Source organism: Mastacembelus armatus, chromosome 11 (assembly GCF_900324485.2).
Source record: "Mastacembelus armatus chromosome 11, fMasArm1.2, whole genome shotgun sequence".
NCBI lineage: Eukaryota > Metazoa > Chordata > Actinopteri > Synbranchiformes > Mastacembelidae > Mastacembelus > Mastacembelus armatus.
Genome location: NC_046643.1, coordinates 17,539,117 through 17,556,403, shown reverse-complemented (window position 1 = coordinate 17,556,403; position 17,287 = coordinate 17,539,117). Strand labels below are relative to the sequence as shown.

Below are 17,287 nucleotides of genomic sequence, written 5' to 3'. Positions count from 1 at the left end.
CCCTGGCTTTCAGGAAAAAGCGGGTATAGAAAATGGATGGATGGATGGATGAATACTACCTCTGATTATTCAAATTCGGAAAAAAACGTGTATGATTTCCGGCATAATCCTGACTTTTTCTGTCTAACTTGACCAAACTGTGTCTCCCTCCTAAAAGAGGGAAATCCATCAGGAAATACCAACTGCAGAAAATTACGTCACTTCCCATAAACTTCTTTTTCTCAATTATTTCTGTCACATTGTGAAATAAAATCTTGTATTTCAGACATTGTATGTTTCTATTGTGTCTTATCTATCTATGTACTATACACAACATGTAAAAAAAGATATGACATAAACTAAAACAGTGTAAAACTACTACACTTTGTCATGGAGATACTCACTCCATACTGTAGATGTCCCTAGAACCCACAGATGGGCTCTAGCCCTGCACACAAAGCAAAGAAGTCAATCAGGAAACATTACACTTCACTATGAGGAATTACCAGTTTTCCTCGGAGAAGTTAATAGACACCAAACAAGTGTGACTTCATATTTTACATCACATTTGCTTTAAGGTAAATTGTTTTGGTGGAAGAGTAGCAGCCTTTCATGTTTGTTCTTCTGTTTGAACAGAAGCAGGAGCAGAAACCATGTAAGCAGATGTGAACCAACCTTGGATCTTCATTTTTGTTAAATTAGGATGGAGAAGGTGATCAACTGTTTTAAGAAAAGGCCAGAAGCTGCAGCCAGGCTGATCTGTTTCCCCTGGGCAGGTGGAGGGTCCATACACTACGCCCGCTGGGGACAAAGCATCAGCAGCTCTGTAGAAGGTAAGACACCTGGAAGATAATGTATTAATGCTGCACTTTGCTCTGGTAACCTACCCTGTTTAGTCATTTCTCAGATGTTTGGAAAGGGTGTTATTGTACTTTTTAATCTAAAGTGCAAATACCTGTTAGTCTGGTTATAAGGAAAGTAAATGGAAAAATCATCATGCCTTTATAACACTAAACATAACTGTGGCTGTGCATAAGGGAATGTTTGCACACTCTTTTGTTCTGTCACTTTCAGTGTTTGCTGTCAGACTTCCAGGCAGGGAGAGTCGAGCCAAAGAGCCGTTCTTTCAGAACATGCAACAGATTGTGGACGAGACTCTTGGCTCATTGTTGCCGCTGCTGGAGGAGAAGCCATTTGCTCTGTTTGGCCACAGGTATGACAACAACGCTTCATAAATAACACCAAGTCTGTCATGATGACACAGCACAGTTGTGTTTTTGTGTTTTTTATTTTCCATTACCTACAAGGTATACATTATACACTAACATCATGTTCCAACTGTTCTGACCTGGTTTAGTTTTGGCGCGTTCACGAGCTTTGCAGTAGCAGCTGATCTGAAGAAACTTCACAACATCGAACCAGTTCACATCTTTCTGTCTGGTGCATCTGCACCTTATGTAAGTGAACACACACTGTAGCACTTTCAGTGATATTTTTCATAGAACTCATATTTTAATTTTCCTGACCGTTGTTTTAAATATTCTCTACAAAAGTGAGTTCATGTGGTTATTTACTGAATCAGAAAAAATCAGGAGAGCAAATAACAAATGAATTAATCTGTGATGCTGCAAACCTGGAACTGAAAACTGGAAGATGTCATATACCAGTAGAGTCAGTCGAAGAGAGAAGATCAAGCCCTTTAGTACAATATAAAAAGAGAAAACCAAAAAATATACTGCTATTTCCCTATTAGTTTTTTGTTTGGAACTAGTTTGGCCATTTTAACTATGGTGTTCTTTGTCTTTTAGTCAGAGACACGCATCAAAGCCCCAAAGAGAAGTGAATTATCAGATACTGATTTTCTCCAGTGGCTGAGTTCGATTGGAGGAACTCCTCCTGAGCTGCTGGCAAACCCTGAAGTACTAAAGCTCTTCCTTCCTGCCCTGAAGGCCGACCTGCACGTTGTGGAGAACTACAGGTGGGTAACACCTGTGCTTGTCCTTCATATTGTGACTGTAAACATGACATTTAATGTATAACTTGGACTCAGACTGGATGATAGTAGTGATTGGAATTACTGTTTTTTCCTGCAGGTATAACAAGCCAGACAGTCCCTTCCTGTCCTGCCCGGTCACATGTTTTGATGGAAAGGACGACATTCCTCATGACTTACAAGGTCAGATATCTGATGACTGATGCTGTAGGGGTTCACCACGCTTACTCACTCCATCCTATGAACAGGATACAGGTTTCAGGATGCTTAGTAAGAGAAAACATGGATCATTTGATGCCTGTAAATAATTTTAGTTGCAAAGGCAGCTTGGATCTGTGAACTGCATAGGAGTTTAAAAGTTTATAGAATTAATACCAAATCTAAACAGTGCACATCACAAATAAGACAGATAACCTACATCTTAATGGAGAACTACAACACATAATAGACAAAAGATGCAGTCTCTTTTTATTTCAAAAATAGTATACTGCGTTGACTGAAGATGGTCAGTGCAAGAATATTTAATTGCGTTTCATCTCCCTGTTTGTACTGTAATTAATGCTACTCATTTATTTATTTATTAACAGCTTGGAAAGACATCACATCAGGAGATTTTACTGTCAGGCTGCTGGATGGGTCTCATTTTTACCTGAAGGATTGTGGAAATGAAAAAATAATATTGGACTATGTTACAAAGCATCTGGAAGCATCAGAAATGGACTATTTATAATGAAATATGCCAAATTAACATACTTTATATTGTCTCTAATGACTTAAATATTTTTTCTAATTAATATTAATTGTGCTGGAGTTTAACTTAATACATTTTAGCAGTGTAACGCCTTTAAACTGTGTCGACCCCACTTATGATAAATGTAACTGAACAAGTGTAACCCTTTAACTACTTTTATTGGCAAGTCTAAATATTACAGGCAGATTACATTACTGTGTTATTTTTCTGTTTTAATCCCAGTCTGAATTAGCCTAAATGATATTGAATTAAATGTACGTTGGTACCAGTGTTTAAAAAAAGTAAATATCTTTTCACCAACATCTGGTATGTTAAGGCGTGGTAAATATGAAGCTGGACATCATCCACAAACAAGGAACAAGGTGACAAACTTCTGTCCTGCCTCTATGTAGATTTTTATTAGATTAAGAAACTATTCAATGCAATGTTATTGACTCACTGTTAATAAATTATAACACTGACTCCAAAAATGTATTTTCTTTATTTTAATCTAGAATCTACATTTTAAAATACACACCATTCAAATCTATGCCCAGACAAAGGTACATAAAATGTTTGTAAATGTTGGCCATGTGCATAGAGTTGAGATGGTGGACATCCATTTCCATATATTAGACATTTCATTTGCAAATAAATATGCAATTTTCATACATGTGAAATTTTATCAATCTTTTTTACAATTGATTCTTCAAGTTTAATACTCAGCCTCAAGTACTTTTCTGAGACGTGTGTGAGAAAACACAAAAACATTCAGATTATAGAGTTTGAACTGATTTCGCACCACTAATCAAATCCCCCTTTTCTTTATTTTTATAAACATCTATATACTATAAACAACATTCTATGAATATCCCTACTGATTTTGCATCACATTCAGGTTAAAGGTCCTTAACTAATTTGCAGTTTTAGACTGGTTCACCACAGTAGGAAATGTGACAATGTTCTGTGTGCTGGTAAATAACATGCCACTGTGCAGCTTTCCTTTACTCAGTGAAGATCAGTGTTAGAGCAACAAGAGGAGCTGTCACAGCAGCAACATTATGTGAATGTTTTGTTTAAATCCATACGATCAAATGAATAAAACAGAAAAAAATGAAAGTAGTGCAAAGTCTGAGGTCAGGTTCTGTGCATCTGGCAGCCAGGTTCTTGGCAGCTGAAATGGAACTGAGATGCAGCTAAAGGTGACTAGTGTGGCGGTTCGATGGTGGTGGTGCATCTGCAGGAGGCGGCAGCTGCTGGTTGTTCCTGTGCTGTGGGGCAGGAGCGTCAGGCAGCGTGAAGGAGTCGGTGGAGGAGGTGCTGCTGCGAAGAGGAGATATGCGGCGCAGGTTGCTGGGGCTCTGCGGCAGCCTCACCTGGGCTCGCTGTGAAGGAGCAGCCACGCCACCATCACGTTCAGTGTCTACGAGCCACGGAGGGATTTGCCCCGCTGCCGTGTTGTCCAGGTCCCGCATGAATGCCGGATTCTCAATTCCAGCTGGATGAAAGATGGAAACTGAATTAGTGCTGGCAGGGTTTGAGGGGATGTGAAAGTTGTGCATTAGTTTTACCTCCTGCTCTGTAGGCGATCCTCATGGGGCGTGAACTGCCTGATGGATCGTAGCCATAGGCGCTGTCTACCTCAGAGAACTCAAAATCTAGAAGACAAATGAGAAAATTCATGTTAATTTAATTACGTTCCTTAGCTATCTGTTCTATCGTAGGAGCTGTGTTTTTAAAACGGCATCACAGATACAAACCTTCATCACCTGAATAGCTGCTTTTATTTTTGTCCAGTGATTTTCCATTTGGCATCTGCAGTTAGAGGAGTCACAGAAGCTGTGAATTTCATTTTAAACACACACCAAGTAACAAAGCAACACTCTAATACACATTTCTGACTATTAGGACTGACTCTTCTTTAATCTCTGGTGCTATTTGTAGTGTTGGATCAACATTATACTTTTTAATGTGTCACCTTGATAATGACCTTTCTGCAAAACTGTTTTTGATAACAGAATAATCCAGTCCAGAAATCTAAACATTATCCTGACACAATCATTTGCATGTCTAAATAATATAGTACATCATTGGTAAAAATATAACTTAAATGTTACTGAACAGACAAATAAATATAAAAGATTATAATTATAATTATAATCTGACATTCAGTGGCAGATTTCAGTGCTTGACATTTCCTTGTCTGATGAAACTGAATCCCCAGGCTCTGACCTTTTGCTGCTGGTCTTTCTTTGTGTGCTTTGTAATCGTCTTTGGTGGTGCGACTCCCATCTTTGCAGACTTAAAGGACTCCAAACGACTCCTCATGGTCCTCTGGAAGATCTCCTGCACCTCATTTTCGTCCGTGTTGACATCGAAATGGCTCCGGCTGTACCTGTGCCGGTGCTTTAGAGCAGAAAACAACAGATGACAACATAAAAAGAGTCAGTGTGAGGATTTAAAAATCACTCATAAAACAAAAAGGTGAATGTTTAATTTTGAGTTTCAGTGTTTAGGACTGTGATGAATGTTGTATATATTCATCACTGAACATGCTCACCTGTTTCCTGCTCTTGTACAGATGCTGCTGCAGCAGGTGGTGACTGTTAAGCTCCTCAGCTGCATTCATCTCTCTCATGCTCTGCTCATGCATCTCCAAGCTCACTGATGGCACAGAATCTTTTCTGCATGGAAAACAAATCATTCCAGTTATTCAATGCAACATCACACAGGTGCAGTGCTGTGAAAAATAGTTGCTGTTACTGATTGTGACCACCGGGGGACAGTGTCTGAGCAGAGCTAATGAGTAGATGTTCAGTGAAAATAGTTGCTATCTGCTATTTTTAACTTTCAGATTTGCAATGTAGTTTCAGCTTCAGTGATTGTGCTGGAGATCAAGTAAAGAGTTGGCTTACCTCATAGTGGACACTGTATTGTAGGTGTTGGCCATAATATCAGACATGACCTCTGAGAATTTGTCACCATACTTTTTCTTAAAGTCAATGAAGGCAGTTTCATTGCGGATAAACTCCAGAGAGCCTCTACGTTCACCCTGCAGTAACAAGGCCAAAGTATTTCCTTATGTCTGTTTACTGTCCACTAGAACAAAATCTACTTGATAAAAAAATGCCAACAAACAGAGTATATGACCCTCACCTCCTCCACATAGCTCACGGCATCCTTGAGGTTCAGCCGATGGAAGACAGAGAAGATGTTATCACGCTTCTTCCTGGCTGATGACTTCATCAAAAACCTTGACATCCACTTCTCCTCAAAATTATTCCACCTTCACAGGAAGACAAGAGATAATTGTGACCTCAATCAGACGCAAACAATAAAATGTCACTGCAGTGGGTAAATCATTTACATACTTATCCCTCATGTAGTTATGTCCAATTTGTCCAGATATGTCTTCTATGGCAACCACAATATGATCAAACACCTTAACAGCAACATGAGAAAGACTGTAATAACTGCAAACTGACAGCTTATGGTTCTTGCTATTAGTTCTGTAAAAGGTGCAGTTTCTGGAGCTTTACCTTATTTTGCACTTTTTCTATGAGGCTGCCCTCAGATGCTGAAGCTTTCTTTACATTAAGCCACGTGACCAGTGGTTTCATTGTTATTCCCTGCAAAAGAAATAATTTCAGGAAAAAAAACGCACAAATATACTATTTTAGCTACACAACAAGACCGAGAAGTCCTTACCTGGAGGATGACAGTGAAGTACACCACAATCAGGGTGGTGCAGAGCATGAGATTCTTCTCCTTTATCTTTTTCTCATCCAGCAACACAGCCAGGCCATATGCAACAGCCCCTCGCAGGCCACCGTAGCTCATAATCACTTGGTCTACGAACCCGATGGGGACAAGTCTGGTTCTGTTCAGGATCCAGGTGAGGGCAAATGTGCCTGTAGTACACATAGACACATGAAAACACACATGTAAACACAGCCTGCCTTGTGACTTTTGACACTGGCCTGTGTATTGTCACCACTCAAACATGTGAGCACAAGAAAAAATCTCACCAATGATTCTATAAACGAAGATGAAAAAGAGTGTGAGGAGGATGAAGCCTGTGTTCCACACCCAGATTGTCTTATCGATGGCGGAGATGCCGAGGAACACAAATATTATGGTTTCAGATCCGTTAGCGAAAACCTTCATGGCGTATCTGACTGTGTTGACAGAACTTTCATCCATGTTTGCATTGATGTATTTCTGGCAGGATATACCACAGAAGACGATCCTGCAGAACAGAAACACACTTAATGCACTGAAATATGTTCAGGATCCTGTGTTGTATAAATATTGTATAAAAATATAGGAACTTGACACAGAAATAAAAAAACATATTTTTAATGAAGTACTGACGAGAGGATGGCAGACAGGGAGAGCATCTCAGCCGTCAGGTAGGAGAGGTATCCCAAGACAAAGACGAAGCCTGCCTCAATAATCTGGATATTTTTTGTGCATTTGGTCAGGAGAGAGATTAAAATTCCAAATACTAAGCCCAAGAGGGAACCGCCAAACGCCACCACAAAGAAGGAAACTAGGGAGACATAAAGATGACACATGCCGTTATTATCATGTTATCCAACAACATTTTTATAAAGGTTATTTAATGGACACTTTAATTTGAAATAGCTCTATGTTAACACCTCTGCACACACAGCATCTCTAAAACCAAACTATAGGTAGTGTCTATTGAGCCATATATGCATACATGCAGAGTTACATTCTACACTATTAAAAGGTAATTAAGTCTCAGGTATCACCTATTCCTTTGATGATCTCCACTGCATTGATTTTTGATCCTCCCAGTGTAACAAAGGCATCACATACATTGAAGAGTACCTAAGAGAAGAAAAACACACACACACACACAAAAAGGTGTATCTTTTATGTATAGAATAACAACATGTGGCATACAGCCATGCTATAATCTATAATCTATAATTATCAATATAAATCAGTCAGTTAATAAGATTTCTTCTTCTCTGTAGTTGCTGTATTTCTCAAGCTCCTCTGGTTTCATTGAACTGTTTGTCACAAGGTTTCTTCACATTTTCTTTTGCGTATTAACAGTAGTGTTTACTTTGAAGGGCATATTCTTCTTAAGTAACCTCAAGAATCATCATATCATACAAACCACTGTCACACCGTCGTTGAGCAGCGACTCTCCAAACACCATAATGAAAAGGACCTCATTGACGTGGACCTGCTCAAACACAGCGATGACGGCTACAGGGTCCACAGCGGCGATCAGACTGCCGTACAGGAGGTACTGCATAAAACCAATGTCCAGGTCACCTATAGGACACAGGAGAGCACATTCAATAATTTGGCTTTTTTTGAAAGCGTTTATAATCCACCAGCTGCCTTGAACTCCTATATCAGGCCCTTTTGAGCCAATTCTGTTGATACACTGATTTGGTCCAGACTTAAATGTCTCAGCCATTTAATCTTTTGCCATGAGATTTAGTACAGACACTCATGGTTAATCTCTTATCGCTCCTATTTTATACCTGGTCACAAATATTTCAGTTTGCTGAGCTGAAATAAAGTTAAATTCTCTCTTACCCATCGCTCCTCCTTTCTGACAGCCCCACAACGACAACGCCAAGGTGGCGGCGCACCAGCAGGTCCCAATGACAGCGTAGACCAGGATGCCCCCCAAGTTGCCAAAGAAGACCTTGTTCGGCATGGAGTAGCCCGTGTCGAGCATGATTTGCGGCAGCAGGAAGTAGAAGAAAGTTGTGGGGTTCAGCTTGAATGTCTGTGTCAAGTCTGCACCCCAAACTATACCACCCAGGATGAAGCCAAAGCAGATGAGCAGGGCGCTTTCTGGGATCACGCTGGTCACATGGTGGTTGGCCTCAATGACTGAGAGAAGAGAGGAGAGTACCAGAGTTTGTTTGTTTTAACAGTTTAATGGGAGACAATCCCTGACAATTTGGAGAAGACTGCCTGTATTTCATTATTGTCCTGTGGCTGGAGTTTGAAACGCCTTCAATAGTAACCAAACTATAAATATAAAACTCTTGTGAGATTGCAAAATTTGCAAATGATCAACTGCTGCACTCGACTGAGACAGTGTCACTTTTTGTTCCGGGAATAAGATTAACCAGCATGGTTGTGCATATAAAGGTCCACAGATTCCTGCTTAACTGCAGAGGTTACTTAACGGCCTGACAAGGTGTCACACAAACTTATTTCATAATAAAGACTAGTGAGCCATGACAATCGACCCATTGATTTGTTTTTCCAGCCCACAGGGCTAGACTTTTGTTGTGCTGTTATGTTCAATTCAAATGTAGTTGAAGATCAAGTTTCAGTCTGTTGTATGTCAATGCTGTGTTAAATTCAGGCATGAGATTGGTGGTGTTAAATACAATGCATCTTTCTTCATTTATTTTGGCACTTGAGCTCTTCAGCATCTGGTATTCAGGAAGAACAAATCCCAAACAATGAAGTGGTTCTGGAAGGTGTAAACCTCTTGATAATCCGTGGCATTTCTAACTCAATTCGTACATATATAAAAACAGAAGAAACTCCTCTGTTCTTTGGAACGGCATGTTTTCTTGATAAACTACTGCAGGCAGTGACACTGTTTGTTACAATTGTCTCCTTTGTCTCCATTTGAAGTTAGAACACTTTAGTAAGTTTTTAATCAAAATGCCACAGCAGTCATGGTGTTGTTTGGTTAAATTTAATTCAAAACCACAACTACACACTCCTGATGAAGCAGGTTTTATTATTTGCTTGTTTATTTTGCAAGTAGTTATAGAAATACAATCCACAGTTCACAAATACAGGCAGTGCAACCAATGTACTGCATTCAGAGCGCCTAGCTGAAGCTAATTTGCAGCCCCTGTTCTGGTTAGGCTTTAATACAAAGTTAAAACATCCAACCAGGTCAGTGCTTGTGTTGACCTTTAGCTAAATAAGAATTGTGGCTTTGTATGGCAACTCCACTACCATGAATGGGTAAATGAGAAGCAAATTATAAAGCACTTTGAGGTAAAAAGGTGGTATACATATTTACATTTAGCATTTTCTCCTTTGCATTCTGTTTGATAATTTTGAGAAAATATAACATTAGTTTAATCCATGAACATGCTTACAGGTGGAAGAGTTGTCCAGAGTGTGTGATAATGAGGTGACATTGTAATTATTTCACATGAGGGGGGTTGAATATACTGAACCTCAACATTATCTTTGTGTACAGAGGAATTTGTCAGACTGCAACATCTAACAGGGTAACAATGTGAACAGTTCGGCCCGTCTTAACTCCAAATCTCATCCCATATGACCCATTATCCACATCTCCTAGTGTAATAATAAAAAACACACTTTACTAGCACATTTTATAACATAAAATACATGTGACATACCCATTTTAGCCAAACCAGCCACCAATATCCATAATGCGACTAGGAAAGGGGTCTCCACATGGTGCCATTTAAAGGTCAGGATGAGTATTCCTGTGACATTCGAGCCATGGTCACTTTCTGTCTGATTCAAGTTCAATTTGGACTCTGTCTTCAGATGTGGTTCTTGATGTATTAGAGCAGCTTTATCCGTCCCAGCTGTGGCCCCTGAGATGGGGCAGATCAGCAGGACTGATCCCAACAACCAGACAACATATCTGCTGTGTTGCATTTGATCAAACAAATAGAGCAAAAAGAGTAAAAAGAGGAGCCACAGTGAAAAAAACAAACAAAAAAAGCTCCTTCGTAACTTCGCTCGCACAACTAATCAAGAAGGTAAAAGTTTATGCACAAAGACCAGACTGAACCTGTACTGACTTCTTAGATGTGCTGCTAGATGTGCTTCTTCTTTCTTACTCGCTCTTGCTTACTATCACTATCTTTTCACTACTTGCTGTCTTCTTTCTTCTCCACTGCTCCAAGTCTGTGTCCTGGCCTCATTCCTAGACTGTGGTCAGCAGCAGTGCAGTGAAGACGTGTGCACAATGCTGGACTCAGCCTTTTATATGTACAGGATCTCCTCTCTGACCAAGGCTGTGTGTGTGTTTGGGTTGGAGGATTAAAGGAGAGAAACGGATGTTCAAGAAGGTTTTCAGGTTATTCAGTCACGTTTGCAACACATTTGTGGTTTCCGGTCTTTAACAACCATACATGTCTCAAAGTCACATTTTTGTGTGTGTGTGTGTGTGTGTGTGTGCGTGTGTGTGTGTGTGTGTCTGGGAGTCAGGGTGTGAGTGATGGAGCAGAGGTTATTTAATAGATGTTGAATGAACACCTGCACCTCAGCTTAGAAACATTTCCACTGACTTCGTCTCATGGCTCTGTGCTTAGTAATGATTGACGCAGGCATTACTCAATCTTAGTTAAAGACTCCCCTGACATAAGAGAACACTCTCCACTATTTCCTTAAATAAACTATTATAAGAAGCATATTTTTTTTGTTTTGTCCTTATGGACATTACAGAACTATTTATCTTTTTAAACTCATTTAAATCTGTTTTTATTCTATACACCAAAAACAAAATTAAACTGATGCCACTAAAGGTATTGCCTGTGTGATTAAAATTGGATATTATTTTCTCAGTGCCATAAAGTTCCACCATGGTCAAACTGTCCCACAGGGTAACGCGTTTCTTCACTGTGCTTTATTCTGAGTAAATTCAACATATGATGTCCTGCTGCTGCAAATATTCAGTTCACCACTGCACCGTGTGTATTAAATGCAGCTAAAAATAAACTATTCACTCCTGTTTGAGTGACATTTGCTAAAAACTGCAGTGCCCAGTTGTTTATGGAGTTAGTGTGAGTTTTTGAAATTAAAGTGTGTATATATATAAAATCTCATGATGATATATATCCATCCTGATTTTAAAGATGTATGTCTTCAAAAGGAACAAACAGGCTTTAATGTCACCGACACCAGAAGTATTAAGATATGATTTATCAATAATAAATAATATAAACAGTGGACACTACCTTATTTAAAATAAAGCTAACTCAGTCTGGGCATTGTTGACAACAAAAAAAATGTTTCCAAGGTATTAGCTTATATTGTGAAATATGATCACTATCATAAGTGAGTCAGAAAACATGCTGACGAAATGTTTTCTTTGGTGGACTGTCCTGCCCTGTTTGAGCAGGACAATAAAACAACAGCCTCATTGATTACATGGATTAGTTGAATGGTATCATACATTAGCTCTCACATGGGTGTGAGCATACATAATAAGCAACTCATGTTAAAATAAAGTACATCTGGTGTTGTATAATCTCATGTCTGTATAACTGAATTTGTCTTAAGCCACCTTCCCTTACTCACTACAGCCACACCCAGGAGAGTCTAAAACCACACCCCAGGCCAGTAAATCCTTTTGTACCCCTCCAAACCGTGTCTGTATGTAAATGCAGAACAAAACCTAAAATGCTAAAGTTTCTTTAACCATATCATTGCGTTTGTTTGATATGTGACTACTAATGCTTATTAGACTACGTGTGAAAAATCATCCATCCATCCATATTCCAAGATCAGGAATAAATGTTTGGAACAATTCCAGTGGATCCTGTGTTTAGATGTGCACTCCACATCAGATGTACCATGAACTAGCTACACCAAATACTGAGTTATTTGAGGTATCATTTGGCAAAATACGGTTTTCACTCTGGAATTTATATAATTAGCACAGTTGCTAATGTTCATCCACTTATATAATGTGATGACCATTCCTAAGTTTGTTCTATGAGAACATTTAGCTGCACAGTCAAGCATATCTTATTAACTAATGACCTAACATATCCTCCTGAACAGTGGCTGCCCTTTAGCTTAAACCTTTCAATCATTCTAAAACAGCCACAGCTCTGTGCACACTGCAATGTGCGGTCAACGTCCCGGTGCAATAAGAGGTCAGATAAAGGTTATTTTCAGCCTGGGAGGTGCAATTGTGTTATTTTTTCACAGTTTGAAGCTGTTATGAAAACCTGTCACCACCAAATTCTGTAGGAGTCAATGTAGACATCATTAACATCATGACGAGTGAAAAACAGTAATTGTGAAAAATGTACAATTCTGCCTGACCTGATCAGATTTCAAAATGGTTAAAAAAAAAAAAAAAAAATGAACCTACACTTGTGAAATGTGTAATAATCAGTTAGATTATATTAAATCTGCAGGGGATGAAAGGGAAGCAGAGATTACCCACAGATTGTCCAGTTTCCTATTTTTGCCCGTTTTTTTTGCGTGGACTGTGCACTAATAAAACTCCTCACCATCTGAGCATCTCTCACTCTGTCTTTAAGCTACAGAGTTGTTTTTGATAGACAACAAATCAGGACAGATCAACAGTGAATGAACAAAACTTACTGAGTTTGCAGAGCCAGCAGACGAGGATCCACAGGGCCACCAGGTACGGCTCAGACACATGATGCCACTTCCAGGAGACGATGGGAACGGTGGTGAGGGGTGGACTGTGGTCACTATCGTTCCCGGCTGCCGAATCTGAGTTGCCTTCACCACCACTGCTGGATCTGATGTCTTGTCCTGTCTTTACAGTGTCTGTTGTGAAGTTCTCACTGCCGAGGCTTAGGCTTCTGGACACCATCAGCAGTGTGCAGAGAAAAAGAGCACGTCGCCAAGCAGGTGTCATGTTTGGGAAAACACTTATTGGAAAATCCTTATAGTAAAGTATTGACTGAAGTGCTCAGGTCAGACCCAGATTGTAGGTGAGTCTCTCAATCGTCTCCTCCTTCCATCTCAGGTCTTTTGCACTCTGTTCTTAAATGCATCCCAGTCTGGACACAACGTACTAGCCTCCTGTCTGCTCTCCTCTATCCCAAGGATACAGCTTTTTACAGCAGGTGAAGTTCAGCCCATTGTGATGCTTCTCTGTTGCCTCCCACTTCACACCTAGATCAGCTAGTTTGTCCACTTCACTCAAAATGAAAGATGAACTTGAGACTTTATTGTACATTAACACTTTGAGTCACTGATGTTCCAAGTTTACTGACATTACCTGAACCAGTTCCCAGGGGACAAGACCCACCAAGGGATCAAATCTTAGAGGTTGGCATTTTGTCCTACTGTCTTACTGGGCAGTTTTACCACCTCAGGCCTCCACACACAATCTGAGCAGGAAAAAAAAAAAAAAAAAAAAAATCAATGCAGAGACATGTTTTCATTTATGGGCAATTATTGATCTGAACATGACATCAAAACCAAGCTGTTAAATGTAAATACATGTTAAGTCTCCAGATTAACTCTGATCTATTCTGCTCATATCAGGTGTTACAGTGCAACTGACAAATGAAACTCATGTAGATTTATTCTCCTACACTGTACTTAGATATAAGTGTGTTAGAAATAAACATTTAAAACAATTTTTAAAAAAAATGTGTCGTCTAAATGGCTCACTCCCTAAAACAGACCCTCTTTCCCTCAGGGCATCCTGTGATGATCATTGTGCAGACGTGTTTCTCTGAGTTTTACATAAAGTTATACAGTAAGTATCCAATGACATGACATGACACAGGACAGAAAGGTAATTTGACCCATTTGACCCTGTCTGCTTGAGTTTTTTCCACACTCTGAAACGCAGACTGTGTTGAGCCCTTATTGCCACTATACACGTGTTTAGGTGACACAGCTTGGAAATGAACCCTGCCTTGAACGTGATGTTTCTTTCCTATAATCAAGGTTCGTCTCCCAGCTGGTGACAATCCCTTTAGTTACAACAGTCATATCAGCTCCTAGTGTGACTTCAGGGGACCTCGAGGTGCTTTGCTCACTCTGGATAAGTCAGGTCCTAAATATGAGACAGAGGAAATATGCAATTAGATACTTTCCAAAAATCCAATATTTTACAACATCCTCATCCAACAAAAACAATGATCGATAGATACATAATTTGGATAGACAGATCATTTGGAGTGACACATCCATCTAAAAACTTTCTGAAATGAATGTATCTAGATAAGACACATGAGGATCTACTGTAGATCAGAGGATTCAATACCAATAATGTGTGTATGTTACTTACCCTTTTCCTTGGCTCTCTTATAAAAAGACTCCTCTTAACTACACTAAAACCTGCAGAGTTGATTTCATGCATTCTCTTGTGGGGCACCAGCATGGACTTCAGAGAAGCTGTTTGCATGGCAGCTCTGTTGACAGTTTATGAGTAAATTGGCTGTATCACTTGCTACCCCACCTTAAGATATTATTAGCCTGAGACCTGTATCCAAGGTCAGGGCTAATCAAAGGGTCTCTGCCAGAGCAGCAGTGAAATGGGTGCAGTTGGGTCTTGACCTTGATGGTCAGATGTGTACAGGATGTCAGGATCCTGGGTTTTTGAACTTACTTTTGATTGGTTTCACCTGTATCTGTACCGGCCCCATGCCCAGTAATCACCAGAATCTGTTTCCCCAGATTGCTTTTATGCTCTCTGCATAAAAGCAGGTCTGCAGCCACACACCCTTTGCCGGATTGTGATGTTACCTTATGGTGCTCACCACATCCAGCCCTGCCTGACATGAATTCTGCCTAACCAAAGCCTGATTCCTGAGCCCTCACCTGACCCTTGACTGCATTATTTGATTCATGAAGTACAAAAACATTGCAAACCTAAGATATAACACAATGTGCACCTTAAAAGAATGCTAAGTCATGGGAAGGAAGAGCCAATGAAAAAAAAAGTCTGATATTTTCCTCATTCCTGTCATTATCATTTACAATGATTCTGTGTTTGTACTTGGATTAGTACATTTTTCCTTAATGATTGATTTAGGAAATTTTATTTATCAATAACTTAATCAGAGTGACACAGGACTTTGTCTTCACATAAAATGTTGTCAACAAACATTCCTGTTATAAATTAATGACGTTTTTTGATATCTATAACCTGGGCCTGGACAACCCGGTTGTTTTAAAACTCTCATACAATGATAATACGGCTCTGGTAAAAGGTTGAAAAAAGGTCTCAAGCAGTCTGAAACTTCGTACAGCAAATACAACTGTATTGTTCCCACTATTGAATGTAGCTGTTTAGGAAAATTCATCTTGCTCTGCCATGCGTGTCTGTTTATAGTGTCAAATTGCATAATAAGTAAGAGCAGTAAAACCTGCACATTAGCTGAATGAAGGACATATCATTTTACAGTTTACATAAAAAGTTCAGTACCAATTAATTAAGATGATATTTGATATGTGCACCAATCTGTTTTCCTTTTTCATTGTATAACAACTATCACATTAAAACTAAGAACAGGGTATTGTCTTCAGTAACCAAAATACCTTCTACAGAGCGTTATATCAGTGCTGTAATGTGGCCATGATGGCACCTGTATTGTACAATCACCAAATAAGTCATTTAAAAGCTGTTAGATTTAGAGAAAATGTAAATCAGCCCTAGGTGGGTGTTTCACAGAGATAGTTTTCAGTTAAATGAAGTTACTGTACCTCTGAGATTCAATGCCATAGATTATTGTAAGGAAAACCCTCACTTGTCCTTATGACATTCAAAGAGATAAGAGAGGAAATAGTGGCGATGATTAAAGTGTTTATATTACTGATAAACCGATACTGCAGGTTTTCTAGCTAAGTCCTAGCCTGCACCTGCTGTCATTTCATCAGTCACATCAGAGTGGATATAAAACAAGTGAATCACTACCAGAGCACTGCACGTCCACCAGTGGCCACTAGAGACTCTCATAATTATATCACATATTCACAAAAACAAGAAGAAGAATAACCAATAGCAGTATATAGCATTTCCTTTTTAAATCAATATTCTTTTATTATGTGTGTGTGTGTGTCTCCATGTGTGCTTAGCAAAGTCTCAGCTTTAATTTGAGGAGGTGTACATCAGGAAAGAACAGTGTGGAAGATACAGCCCATTTAACATATACAGCCCATGAAATGAATTGACTCTTGTTCACTTTGTGTTTACTTTAATGCATGTTGGGCAATTGTGTGTCGTTTCAATGTCGGTTCATGCGCAACAGAGCTCATACAGGGCTCAGAGCTGAGTGAGAGCTGACAGTTGCCCTTTAGATTGTGGAGGAGTTGCAGATCAATTTGAGTAAAAGGAAATCCAAAAAGCTGAAGTCCATCAAAGAGATATGAGAGGTAGTTGCTATTGTTTGTCAAACAATTGGGTCCAGAGTAAAATGAGGAAATGGTAAAAAAAAAAAAAATGGAAAGAAAAAAAAAACTCACTTACATAGTGAATAAAAAACTCTTTTTGACTGCATAGCAACTCAATATGCACTCCAGGATTTGGGTGCACCTCCCTTTGTCAATGATCAACAGGAGACTTCAGAGGCCCCAGCACAAGATGCAAATACCTGGAAAGCCTCAAAAACAGAAACGTCAGGGTACAATTCTCAAAGATATACACAAACCCTGTAGAGGTCTGTGGACTGATGAAACAAAAGCAATCTTTACCACAACAATGGAAAAAGGAATTGTATGGAGAGGAAAAAAGGAAAATCTCATTACTCATGACTCAAAGCAGCTCATCTAACAAACATAGTGGTGGTTTTATTATTGTTTCGTCGTGTAGGGAACACTGGCGTTTATTTATGATTTCACTGCTGAGAAAA

The 17,287-nt window shown here is 39.4% G+C and overlaps 2 protein-coding genes across 5 annotated transcripts; one reads left to right on the top strand and one right to left on the bottom strand.

Annotated features, from left to right (window-relative positions):
* Positions 1 to 423: 423 nt before the first annotated feature.
* On the top strand, positions 424 to 3,185 carry olah (oleoyl-ACP hydrolase). 2 transcript variants are annotated; one of them, XM_026301171.1, is made up of 7 exons: positions 424 to 557; positions 682 to 812; positions 1,054 to 1,192; positions 1,337 to 1,436; positions 1,788 to 1,957; positions 2,073 to 2,155; positions 2,560 to 3,185. In XM_026301171.1, exons 2-7 carry the CDS (start codon positions 683 to 685, stop codon positions 2,700 to 2,702), a joined length of 765 nt encoding a protein of 254 aa, XP_026156956.1. In that variant the 5' UTR covers positions 424 to 557; position 682; the 3' UTR covers positions 2,703 to 3,185. The 2 variants fall into 2 exon arrangements, with proteins under 2 accessions (XP_026156956.1, XP_026156957.1); XM_026301172.1 differs by having other exon boundaries at positions 442 to 521; positions 616 to 812.
* Positions 3,186 to 13,553, bottom strand: slc9a3.2 (solute carrier family 9 member A3, tandem duplicate 2). 3 transcript variants are annotated; one of them, XM_026301151.2, is made up of 16 exons: positions 13,053 to 13,553; positions 8,286 to 8,588; positions 7,855 to 8,015; positions 7,481 to 7,559; positions 7,077 to 7,254; positions 6,731 to 6,951; positions 6,411 to 6,613; positions 6,242 to 6,331; positions 6,074 to 6,144; positions 5,859 to 5,988; positions 5,618 to 5,754; positions 5,263 to 5,386; positions 4,935 to 5,108; positions 4,472 to 4,517; positions 4,274 to 4,360; positions 3,186 to 4,200 (listed from the first exon to the last, which is right to left on the bottom strand). In XM_026301151.2, exons 1-16 carry the CDS (start codon positions 13,333 to 13,335, stop codon positions 3,899 to 3,901), a joined length of 2,589 nt encoding a protein of 862 aa, XP_026156936.1. In that variant the 5' UTR covers positions 13,336 to 13,553; the 3' UTR covers positions 3,186 to 3,898. The 3 variants fall into 3 exon arrangements, with proteins under 3 accessions (XP_026156936.1, XP_026156935.1, XP_026156937.1); XM_026301150.2 differs by having other exon boundaries at positions 4,463 to 4,517; positions 13,053 to 13,551; XM_026301152.2 differs by lacking the exon at positions 13,053 to 13,553 and adding an exon at positions 10,100 to 10,743 and having other exon boundaries at positions 4,463 to 4,517.
* Positions 13,554 to 17,287: the final 3,734 nt, after the last annotated feature.

Excerpts from the sequence above, each read along its gene's own strand:
- olah (XM_026301171.1), top strand. The coding sequence starts at position 683 with ATGGAGAAGGTGATCAACTGTTTTAAGAAAAGGCCAGAAGCTGCAGCC. Across the intron at positions 1,958-2,072 it reads CACGTTGTGGAGAACTACAG|GTATAACAAGCCAGACAGTC; the intron begins GTGGGTAACACC and ends TTTTTCCTGCAG. Across the intron at positions 2,156-2,559 it reads CATTCCTCATGACTTACAAG|CTTGGAAAGACATCACATCA; the intron begins GTCAGATATCTG and ends ATTTATTAACAG.
- slc9a3.2 (XM_026301150.2), bottom strand. The coding sequence starts at position 13,335 with ATGACACCTGCTTGGCGACGTGCTCTTTTTCTCTGCACACTGCTGATG. Across the intron at positions 6,952-7,076 it reads TCCCTGTCTGCCATCCTCTC|GATCGTCTTCTGTGGTATAT; the intron begins GTCAGTACTTCA and ends TCTGTTCTGCAG. Across the intron at positions 6,332-6,410 it reads ACTTCACTGTCATCCTCCAG|GGAATAACAATGAAACCACT; the intron begins GTAAGGACTTCT and ends TTTCTTTTGCAG.